Genomic DNA, 12,488 nt, shown 5'->3' with positions numbered 1-12,488 from the left:
CATTGCTTTTATAAAATCAAATAGTGTAAAACATAATCAGTGTTATGCATCTGTGCTTAAATCTAGGCTATAGCTAATTTTCACAAATAAGTAGAGCTATTCAATTAAGCTCTCAGAATATGTATCCTACCTGAGATCTCATTCTATCTGTCCTTCTTTCTCATTACACAGTAGGCTCCATGAAAACAGGGATAGGGTTTTAATTTTTATCCCTGGCCTTTAACACAACTTGGCTGTAGAAGCTTTTTAAAATAATTATATGCTTATTTAATAATTTAAAGAATTGCTTTATTTTTAGAGGTGGAAGAGGCTTTAGAAATTCTATACTCCACTGATTTTAAGTCTGTATTCCAAAGTCCTAGAGTACTGAGGAGGTACCTCAGGGTCTTCCACTGGAGTGAAGTGTAGGAAAAGTGAGTAATTCCACACCATTTGAACCAGAGGATTTGTGTTTTTATCTGTTACGTAGTTCTGTTTTACTCCCAGGCACTGTGTGAGGATGGGAATCCAGGATATGTCCGTCTCAGACAGGCAGGCCTCTTACTTACCCTGGACAGTACTCCTGCTTCCTCTTCTTTAGTCACCATCACCATTGACTCCAGAATGACTAAACAACAGAAATGTATTCTGAAACCTGCTCTAGATCCCTAATGACTTTATTCACAGTTTATCTGAGAAGGTTTTCTGATTAAATGAAATAGACCTCAAAATATCAACTTCACATCTCTTGGGAGGCAGCACAGGGTCTGCAAAGATAAACTTTAAAGATAAATAACCCTTTCACTTACTAGCCATGTATGCTGGAAGGAAAGGTGTATCCTAACCTCTTTGCACTTCAGTTTACTCATTTATAAAATTATCACAACCTATTTTCACAGGTACTAAAATACCTGGTAAAATGCCTACTATATAGTAGGTATTCATTGTTTGTGTACTTCCAACCTGATATTAATGATATTAAAGTTTAATATCTTTGAGGTGTCTGCCTCATTTTTCTGTATTTCTTTTTAGGCAGTTTTATACAATGACAGATCTGTTCTGGAAAATCATCATGCTGCGTCAGCTTGGAATCTGTATCTTTCTCACCCAGAATACAACTTCCTTCTTCATCTTGATCATGTGGAATTCAAGCGCTTTCGTTTTTTAGTCATCGAAGCAATCCTTGCCACAGATCTTAAAAAGCATTTTGATTTTCTTGCAGAATTCAATGCCAAGGTTTGTTATGAAAATTAGTGCCTGATTTAAAAAATCTTTATTGTCAGTGTTACTGATAAAATATGATTTTTAATGTTAAGTTAGAATTATTACTGCTGAGAAAGTAACAATAAATAGTTGATATAAAATAATATATATGCCTATATTTTAAAAAATAAACATTTTTATTGTTATGGTAACATTTCCTAAAATATTATTGCTTGCTATATTTTCTTTCAACACATAAACTTATACTATTGTGACTTTATTTCACATACTTTCACCTAGAAACAAACCAGTTATTTCAAATGAGTTTAAAGAGAGATTTGACAAAGCCATGCTTAGTGTCAAGTAAGGCATTATATAAAATTAATTTTATGTGTTTTCTAAGAATCCAGTTAATTCTAAGAATCCAGTTAATTATGCCTACCTCACTGCACCTGTTATACCTTCTTTATATTAGTGATTCTTTAGCTGGCTAGTGTAGGGAAAAGGAAGCACCTTCTTCTACTTGAGAATAATTCAGTCATTCAACAAGTATTTATTGGGATTGCCCACTATGTGCAGACATTGTACTAGGCCAAAGAACTCATATTCACCAGGGGACCAAGAATCACTGCCCCAGTATGACAGTGGTACTCATGGGACTATGCTTTATCCCTCAGACATTTGAGGTGAAAAAAGTTGAGGACCACCGCTTTAGATTCCCGCCCTGGCTTGCAGGAAGCTGCTATTTTCTTGATGACTTTTGTGACCTAAAAGAAGCTGTACCTGCAGGGTAGAGAAACTGGTAACAAAGGAGTACTAGATTAAACCCGCTGGAAGGAGACCCTTATATATGTTGTTGTCATGACATTAATGAAATGCTTATGAAAATCAGTGAGAAATCAGGGTACCTTTAAAATTATTTCATAGTTGTATAGTTTTATTCACTTTAATTTTTAAATAAAATTCATTTAAGTGCTTAAGTCACCTTTTACAGGTAAAAGATTATCTAACACAATACTTTGAATGTGTATTCCGTAAAGACTTCTATTTTGAAGTCTCTCAAAAAAATGCCATATGAATGGGGCTCTAGACCTCCTATTAAGTTTCAGTCAAAAGAGCTCTTCTCTCAAGTGTTTTCTATGATGGTGTTCTACATAATTTTTTTTTTTTTTCTGAAAGAGTTTGGTGCCAAAAAGCAACCATAACACTGAAGTTCAAAAGCTATGACATGGCTCATTCTTTTCATTTTTTACAAAATGAAATTTTAGTTCTTGAAAGGCTTTTTTTTCCAGCTAATAATGACAATTATCATTTATTTAAATAACAATATTTAACACTTACCGTGAGCAAGGCATTTTTTCATTTATTAATCCTCATAGCAGCATGGCTAGATTGGTATTACTTTTCCTACTTCATAGATGAAGAAAGTTAGATTCGAATAGATTAAGCAGTTTTTTCACTGTTACACACTGAATTTTTGATTCAGAATACAGCTTGCTGATTCATGACATTCTGAGTCAGGATTTAAAACTATAGGGCCAGCTTCTCAGACTTGTGTTCAGGTCACTATATCATTGCCTTTCACAGCAAGAGCAAACTTCTCTAGCTTCTTAAGTGTTCTTTTTTGAGGTAGAAATAAGTAGTTATAATTCTTATATTATTTTTTTGATATTGTGTATCTACTATACTTAATATATATGTGTATATATATACACACACACATATAATTCATGATTCTTTGTGGTAATCACAAATATTGAAACCCATGGTTATATGTTTTTCTAGAAAGCATTTTTAGAAAGGAAATTTAACCAATAGAAGTCCATATTATGGAATAAACTGATTTTAAAAAGAACTATTTGCTGAACTAACTTTCTGTCATTTAGACAGGAAACAGTTTTAAGATAATTTGGTAAAAGCAAACAAAACAACAATTTTTTTAAATGCCTTCAGAACCTAAAATGAGTTTGTTTTTCCAAAATAGGCAAATGATGTAAATAGTAATGGCATAGAATGGAGTAATGAAAATGATCGCCTCTTGGTATGCCAGGTGTGCATCAAACTGGCAGATATAAATGGCCCAGCAAAAGTTCGAGACTTGCATTTGAAATGGACAGAAGGCATTGTCAATGAATTTTATGAGCAGGTAAGTTGAAACATGAGCTTGGTGGGATTTTTAAGAGCTGTCATAAGAAGACACTCCTCTTTGGGTTTTTGGATAGCTTTATTAAGTGTTTGAATTCTGAGTTGCTTTGACTGGGAAGGGTTAAAAATTGTTGCATTTGCTTTGGTTCTTAGTATTTTCTATGTTCTGTTTGCCATTGCTGTTAAAATTTTAAAAAATAACCTATTCCCTATCTTGAGTGAGCTGAATATACTCGTGAGTCTATAGGTAGGGCTGTTAGCAGCGGCAAATCCGTACGAGTCTGCAGCAACCTCAATTCTTGCCCCCTCAGAAGAAAGAATTCAACTGAGGGGCATAAGGCAGAGGGAGCGATTGAGGCAAGTTTTAGAGCAGAAGGGAAAGTTTATTTAAAAGCTTTAGAGCAAGAATGAAAGGAAGTAAAGTACACTTGGAAGAAGACCAGGAGGGCAACCTGAGAGATCAAGTGCATGGTTTGATCTTTGACTTGGAGTCTTATGCACTGGCATGCTTCCAGGGTTGTGTTACTTCTCCCAATTCATCCCTTGAGGTGGCTGTCGGATGTGCAGTGGCCTGCCAGCACTTGGGAGGGGCCACATACACAGTGTGTTTACTGAAGTTGTATTCATGCTCACTTGAGGCATTTTTCCCTTACCTGTCCAGAGTTCATGGAGGAAGGCTATATACCAATTAAACTTCACCATTTTGCCTCTTAGTGTACATGCTTGAGCCCACTCACCCAGCTCCTGAGATCTTATCAGGATGCTGCTGATGACCAGTTTCAGGTTTTTCTATCTATTGGGTGACTGCCTTACCCTGGTGCCAGCTGTGACCAATTATTATTTTAGAGAGACAGCTTAACCTATCACCTGATGGTCACCTGACATTTCTGATTGGGTTGGGGGCAGGCCCTCTCCTGCTCTGCCCATTTCTTTCTGACTACTTTCTATAACAAGGCTAGATGACATTATGATTCCAAGGTCTCTTTCAGCCCTGAGATTCTGTAACCTAGAATAATTGTTTCCAGATGAAGTGGTTTTTAAATTATTCAGGGTATGCTCAGAATATAAAGAATATCAATCCATTTTCAACTCTGCTATAAAAAGACTAACTCCCTGCCATAGGAACATCAACTGGGAAGAAATCTGGACAGAGGGCTACAAATGGAGAGAATAGACACTTAGTGGTTTTCAAGGATTCAAAGATATAAGCATGCTCTTTTGTTCTTAAATCTTTTTTTTGAGACAGAGGCTTGCTCTGTTGCCCAGGCTGTAGTGCAGTGGCACAATCTCGGCTCACTGCAACCTCTGCCTCCTGTGTTCAAGCGATTCTCCTGCCTCAGCCTCCTGAGTAGCTGGGATTACAGGCACACGCCACCATGCCTGGCTAATTTTTGTATTTTTAGTAGAGATGGGGTTTCACGATGTTGGTCAGGCTGGTCTCAAATTCCTGACCTTGTGATCCACCCACCTCAGCCTCCCAAAGTGTTGGGATTACAGACGTGAGCCACTGTGCCCAGCTGTTCTTAAATCTTTAAAAAATTTTTTCATTATTATTCTTTAAGTTCTGGGGTACATGTGCAGAACATGCAGTTTTGTTACATAGGTATACATGTGCCATGGTGGTTTGCTGCACTCATCAACCCGTTATCTACATTAGTTATTTCTCCTAATGCTATCCCTCCCCTACCGCCCCACCCCGTGACAGGCCCCCATGTGTCATGTTCCCCTCCTTGTGTCCATGTGTTCTCATTGTTCAACTCCCACTTATGAGTGAGAACATACAGTGTTTGGTTTTCTGTTTCTGTGTTTGCTGAGAATGATGGTTTCCAGCTACATCTATGTCCCTGCAAAGGACGTGAACTCATCCTTTTTTTATAATTGCATAGTATTCCGTGGTATATATGTGCCACATTTTCTTTATCCAGTCTATCATTGATGGGCATTTGGGTTAGTTCTAAGTCTTTGAAAAGCGTTCCTATTTCTCCACATCCTTTCCAGTATCTGTTGTTTCCTGACTTTAATGATCGCCATTCCAACTGGCATAAGAGGTTATCTCATTGTGGTTTTTATTTGCATTTCTCTAATGACTAGTGATGATGAGCTTTTTTCATATGTTTGTTGGCCACATAAATATCCCAAGACGCATAATCGTCTGATTCGCCAAGGTTGAATGAAGGAAAAAATGTTAAGGGCAGTCAGAGAGAAAGGCTGGGTTACTCACAAAGGGAAGCCCATCAGACTACCAGTGGATCTCTCTGCAGAAACCATACAAGCCAGAAGAGAGTGGGGCCAATATTCAACATTCTTAAAGAAAAGAATTTTCTTTTTTTTTTTTTAAGAAAAGAATTTTCAACCCAGAGTTTCATATCCAGCCAAACTAAGCTGCTTAAGTGATGGAGAAATAAAATCCTTTACACACAAGCAAATGCTGAGAGATTTTGTCACCTCCAGACCTGCCTTACAAGAACTCCTGAAGGAAGCACTAAATATGGAAAGGAAAAACTGATACCAGCTACTGCAAAAACATGCCAAATTGTAAAGACCATTGACACTATGAAGAAACCGCATCAACTAATGGGCAAAATTAACTTGCTAGTATCATAATGACAGGATCAAATTCACACATAACAGTATTAGCCTTAAATATAAATGGGCTAAATGCCCCAATTAAAAGGCACAGACTGGCAAATTGGATAAAGAGTCAAGACCCATCAGTGCGCTGTATTCAGGAGACCCATCTCACATGCAAAGACACACATAGGCTCAAAATAAAGGGATGGAGAAAGATATACCAAGCAAATGGAAAGCAGAAAAAAAGCAGGGTTTGCAATCCTAGTCTCTGATGAAACAGACTTTAAACCAACAAAGATTGAAAAATACAAAGAAGGTCCTTACATAATGGTAAAGGGATCAATTAATCAAGAACAGCTAACTATCCTAAATATGTATGCACCCAATACAGGAGCACCCAGATTCATAAAGCAAGTCCTTAGAGACTTACAAAGAGACTTAGACTCCCATACAACAATAATGGGAGATTTTAACACCCCACTGTCAACATTAGACAGATCAACGAGACAGAAAATTAACAAGGATATTCAGGACTTGAACTCAGCTCTGGACCAAGTGGACCTAATAGACATCTACAGAACTCTCCACCCCAAATCAACAGAAAATACATTCTTCTCAGCACCACATCGCACTTGTTCTACAATTGACCACATAGTTGGAAATAAAACACTCCTCAGCAAATGGAAAAGAACAGAAATCATAACAAACAGTCTCTCAGACCACCGTGCAATCAAATTAGAAATCAGGATTAAGAAACTCACTCAAAACCGCACAACTACATGGAAACTGAACAACCTGCTCCTGAATGACTACTGGGTAAATAACAAAATTAAGGCAGAAATAAATAGACACAATGTACCAGAATCTCTGGGACATAGCTAAAGTGGTGTTTAGAGGGAAATTTATAGCACTAAATGCCCACAGGAGAAAGCGGGAAAGATCTAAAATCGACACCCTAACATCACAATTAAAAGAACTAGAGAAGCAAGAACAAACAAATTCAAAAGCTAGCAGAAGACAAGAAAGAACTAAGATCAGAGCAGAACCGAAGGAAATAGAGACACAGAAAACCCTTCAAAAAAATCAATGAATCCAGGAGGTGATTTTTTGAAAAGATTAACAAAATAGACCACTAGCTAGATTAATAAAGAAGAAAAGAGAGAAGAATCAAATGGATGCAATAAAAAATGATGAAGGTGATATCACCACTGACCCCACAGAAATACAAACTATCAGAGAATACTATAAAATTTTTGGCATTAAAATAATCTTTCCACTTTGCTGAATCTGCCATTTTTGGGGTCCACTTTTGAGGCTTCCTACAGTGTAGGAGTACATGATTTCCTGACATACCTAACATTTTGTTATCTCCAAAATAGCAAATACACCTTTTTGACTTTGGAATTACATTCCTTAGCAATCCTTGTTGGCCCTAATTATCAGGAAAGGTCAAGATATCTACCAGGTGAGGGCTTTCTTAACATGAGTGGAAAGTGGGAGTAATTGAGCCTATGTAACCATGCACCTGGTATATTTTGTTACTTCCAGATTATATTGAAAATGTGCAGTGTTTTACACCCACCAGCTAAACATCCCAACACAATAGTGTATACTCTGCTGTTTATAAGTTACAAAATGCCATATTGTATAATCATGGAAACATTATTAGTATTTTACTATTCTCTGATATGTTTAAATTATATTTAACTTGGGGTAGTAAATGGCTGTATTTACCTAATTTGTAAGATTATAATATGCAGTTTGCATATTCTCATCTTCATTCTCAGTGATAATTGAAACTTGCTTTATTTAGAGCTCGCCCATGGATCTCATGTTTACAAATGAGGAATTTTATCCTAAGGAAAATGTTATCTTTATATTATATGTACAAATAGGTAATAAAAAATAATGGTGTATGTCAGTTTTAGAAAATTCACTAGTTCAGTGAGATAACATTAGAAATATTCATTTAGACCCTGCATATTATTTTAAAAGCATATAGAATTTTACTTATTAAGCAAACCTGGAAGCCCTGCCTGAGGCTGAATCCTGGCTTCCCTTCCTTATCTGCAATATGACCTTGGTTGGGTAAGTTACTTAACCTCTCTGTGCCAGTTTCCTCACTGATAAAATAGGAATAATGATGGTACCTACGTCATAAGGTTTCTGTGACGATTAAATGAACTAATATATGTAGACTTCTTAGAATAGTTTCTTACACATAAGTTCTCAATAAATGTTAACTATTATAATTTCACATATATCACTAAAAATATATTATCTCAGAGAGTTTCACTTAATCTAAGTGTCATTCAATATCAAAGGAGGAAAATGTCATCTGATATCCTACCACTTATGAAAGTTTTAATCATCCCTCATCAGAACTAAACTTCTTTCTCATTCTGGTTATGCTATTAAACTTTCTTCAGATATTGATGTAAAATTCTAACCATGCCCAACTTTTCTCCTGTTATCCTAATTATACTGTCTTTATATGCCTACAGCCATTTAACTGCCATGGGCTTAGGAAAGCCAAACTCCTGGGTTATATCTATGAAATTACAGAGTCCTATAGATAAACCCAACTGTTTTTGGAAAAACATCAATTGTTTTCTTCCTCATAGAAGATAATCTCGTAAAAGATTTCTAATCATGGGACAGTTAATCACGGGGACAGTTTCTGGTTGGTTCCTCAGCGTTATGTTGGCTCATTACAGAACAGACACTGCTTACCTGCAGAATTTGTACACTGTGGGGAGAAATTTATCCCAAACCAGTTCAGACACTAGGACTAAAATGTTAATAGTACCATTTGGAGAATGCTCAGTACTGTGCTAAACACCTTATATAATACTGCCTTTTAACCTCATCATAGCATCCCTATAAGGTAGATTATTATTCAGATTTTACACACAGTGCATTTGTGCATAGAGCTTGCTCAACACCACACAGATAGTAGTCTGATCTCAAATTAAGCCCTAGAAGCCACAGTGGTAGGGTAACAGAAGGCAGGCCATTGGGGATCTAGTCCCAGGAGCCTCACCTCCATTATGGTAGCTCTACTTTATTTGTTTTTCATATTAGGTTTTCTGATTTTGAATCATTAGAGAGTTCTGCTGTTAAAAAAAAGGGGGGTGGAGGTAGTGTTATTGAAAAGCACTTGCAAAATTCAGCTCTGTACATTTGAGATATAACTACAACAAAAATGTTTCTATTATGCTTTTGCCCCTAGATAAAGAGAATCCATAATTGACACTATGGAATTTTGCAGGTTGTTAGTAAAATATCTGATACTTATTTTTAAAGATCTGTATGTTTCTTATTAACTGAGTATCAGCCATACTGGTTGATGTGGACAGAATGTGAGAATAAAGTTTTGTTTAGGATTTCTCAATATTAAATTCTTACAGTTGAAATGATAGAATAGATTCATTGATGCTTATTTATAAAAAATAGTTTTATATAAATTGTTTATTTAAAAAAAACTCAAGATAATTTTAACAGCAAAGCTCAGTAGTGGTTCTTTCACCAGTTAAAAATGTACTTTTCTTTTTAAAATATGCAGGGAGATGAAGAAGCAAATCTTGGTCTGCCCATCAGTCCATTCATGGATCGTTCTTCTCCTCAACTAGCAAAACTCCAAGAATCTTTTATCACCCACATAGTGGGTCCCCTGTGTAACTCCTATGATGCTGCTGGTTTGCTACCAGGTCAGTGGATAGAAGCAGAAGAGGATAATGATACTGAAAGTGGTGATGATGAAGATGGTGAAGAATTAGATACAGATGATGAAGAAATGGAAAACAATCTAAATCCAAGTAAGAATATAGGGACATTATAATTTATGTAATGTTATAGGTTGAGTATTCAAAGTCTGAAAATCTGAAATATGAAATGCTCCAAAATCCAAAACTTTTTGAGTGCCAGCATGGTGCTCAAAGGAGATATTCATTGGGACACTTGGATTTCAGATTTTTCAATTAGAGATGCTAAATATAATGCAAATATTCCAAAATCAGAAACACTTCTGGTCCCAAGCATTTTGAATAGGGATACTCAACCTTTAATAACTGCATATATCCATTTAAGTTAGATTTGGAACTTTGTTTCTCAGATACAGATTCGGCAGTCATTATATTGAGTAACCACTATCTAAATGTTCAGATTCAATAGTCATGTTTTGAGTAACTGCTGTAAGCTGGGTACTGGGTGAATACTGTAATACAACAAGCATTCTTATTCTTATTCAATTAAAGTAACATCTCTTGAGGTGTTGTCCTCTAACCAGTACTCTTCATTCAGCAGGCTCCACCTGTGCATGCACGATAGGGCCATCACCACATCTGAACATAGGTGGATCCTCATGGCGAGTCCTCCTTCATGTCACTCCTTTTCACACATCTCACCCCCAATCCCACTGGAAAACTGAGGAGCACAACTTCCATAGCAGCATACTAATCTGCCGTTCACATAGACTTGAGAAATAGATCAAAACAGTGGGGAGTGCGGGGGAGGGGGAAGGAAAACATACATTCCCTGGTTGTAAAGGGAGAGCCAAGTATTGTGGCATTATGAATTTGAGTTACCAAACTGTAATGACATGCTTTTCTATATAAGACAATTAGTATGAATGGAAAATGAAATGAAAATTGTCACTTTGTAATTGTGAATGAAATCAGTTATTTGCTCATTTTAAAGTAGAATTTAAATTATACCTACATAAGTATTGTTTTGATTTTCAAGCATGCAATAAATCAGACCAGATAGGAAAACTACAAAGCACCTCCCACTGCAACACACACATGCCTTGTATTTAGGATTAGCATGGCAAATCCTATTAAAATGTATTTAAAATTCTTTTTTTTAAAATGGCATTAGCATCTGAAGGTTGACTGACTTCTAAAAATTATACTCCCCCATCTCTACTAAAAATACAAAATATTAGCTGGGCATAGTGGTGGGCACCTGTAGTCCCAGCTACTCGGGAGGCTGAGGCAGGAGAATGGCATGAACCTGGGAGGCAGAGGTTGCAGTGAGCTGAGATCGCACCACTGCACTCCAGCCTGGGTGACAGAGCAAGACTCCGTCGCAAAAAAAAAAAAAAAAAAAATTATACTTATCAAAATGTTGGTAATTGTGTTTAATTCAATACATAAGATGCCCTTAAAGGTTGTTTTTTAACTTTGGGTTATTTTCATTTGAAATTTCAGCATAATTCTTCCCTCTCCACCATACCCAGCCAGTTTTCCCTAAACCTCTTCTCTATTTTGTTTTTATCCATAACAATACCATCTAATGTATTCCTGTTTTGCTTCTTTCTGTTTTCCTAGCTCTTTCCACTAGAATCTGAACACCATAATGCAGGGATTATTTTTATAGTACTATTTAATTATACTATTTTTATTATACTATTATTTTATAGTACTGTTTACTTTTGTAACCCCAGTGCTTAGATACCTAGAATATAATAGGCACTTAATATTTGTTGAATGATTAAATCATATTGCTATGATTAGAATATATTTCTTTTAAATTTCACAGAACCACCAAGAAGGAAAAGCAGACGGCAAATATTTTGTCAGCTAATGCACCACCTCACTGAAAACCATAAGATATGGAAGGAAATCATAGAGGAAGAAGAAAAATGTAAAGCTGATGGGAATAAACTGCAGGTGGAGAACTCCTCCTTACCTCAAGCAGATGAGATTCAGGTCATTGAAGAAGCAGATGAAGAGGAAGAGCGACAGTTTGAGTAAAAGAAAGTCATATTGAAGAAGCCCAGAGGGCTGTGCCCAGGGGCAGAAATCATTGCCTAGTGTCCACCGGCTGACTCTCAACTGACCATTCCCACATGGACAAGCCTTAATACTGTGAGAGGATCCTTGCTCTGCTGGCAGTTTCCCACTCCTATGCACTTTCACAGGAACTAGAAAACTATTCTTAAACCAAGAATACCATCCGTGTTGACCCATATTGCAGAGCCCTTACTTAAATCCTTCACTATTGTATGAATACTTTGTCATAATGCTGCTTTGCTGGGTAGTGAGCTCTTATTTTTCATTGGGGGTCAGCTATAACTAAAAACTCAAGTGACTTATTTCAGTTACCAAAGTGGCCAGAACTTTCGCTTTTATGAAAATAGATTCATATTGTATTTCCCAATGTGTCTTTTATGTCTTTGAATGTTTTGGAAAAAAGTCTATGCCTGTCTAAAAATGCATCCAGTGTTGCCTTTCTGAGGGTTTTCTTCTCAATGCAATACACTGTTAAGTTCTATTCTCCCAGCTAGGTTTATCCATGAAGGACTGAGTGACCTTTGTTACATTTAACAAAATCCAGGTGCATCAATTTCTGATGCTTTTTACTATTGTGTATTATCTACTATGTGTGTTTTATTTCTGCTGAGAGTATTCAGGTTTGCCATGGACATCAGAAGTTTGAATTCCAGTCTTACCTTCTTTATGTTCCATGGCTGAATTTTAAAGCTGTTTAGGCTTAACAATGAAGGGATTTATTCTTTAGTCAAAATTGTTATTTTTACTCTAGCTCAGGATTTGTATTTTTAAAGATTTAGTTAATATAAACACAGC

General features: G+C 36.4%; 1 protein-coding gene across 2 annotated transcripts in view; it reads left to right on the top strand.

Moving 5' to 3' along the window:
• PDE3B (phosphodiesterase 3B) overlaps nt 1–12,060 on the top strand; it is a 212,213-nt gene extending 200,153 nt beyond the window's left edge. Inside the window, exons 13-16 of one of the 2 annotated variants that reach the window (XM_025356030.1) lie at nt 1,012–1,215; nt 3,167–3,328; nt 9,464–9,716; nt 11,440–12,060. In XM_025356030.1, coding sequence (XP_025211815.1) covers nt 1,012–1,215; nt 3,167–3,328; nt 9,464–9,716; nt 11,440–11,654 — 834 coding nt within the window. In that variant the 3' untranslated portion in view covers nt 11,655–12,060. The remainder of the gene's footprint in view (nt 1–1,011; nt 1,216–3,166; nt 3,329–9,463; nt 9,717–11,439) is intronic. The other variant, XM_025356032.1, reaches the window with a different exon arrangement.
• The last annotated feature ends 428 nt before the right edge of the window (nt 12,061–12,488 follow it).

The sequence above is a fragment of the Theropithecus gelada genome, chromosome 14, assembly GCF_003255815.1.
Source record: "Theropithecus gelada isolate Dixy chromosome 14, Tgel_1.0, whole genome shotgun sequence".
NCBI lineage: Eukaryota > Metazoa > Chordata > Mammalia > Primates > Cercopithecidae > Theropithecus > Theropithecus gelada.
This window is presented reverse-complemented; position numbering and strand designations above follow the sequence as displayed.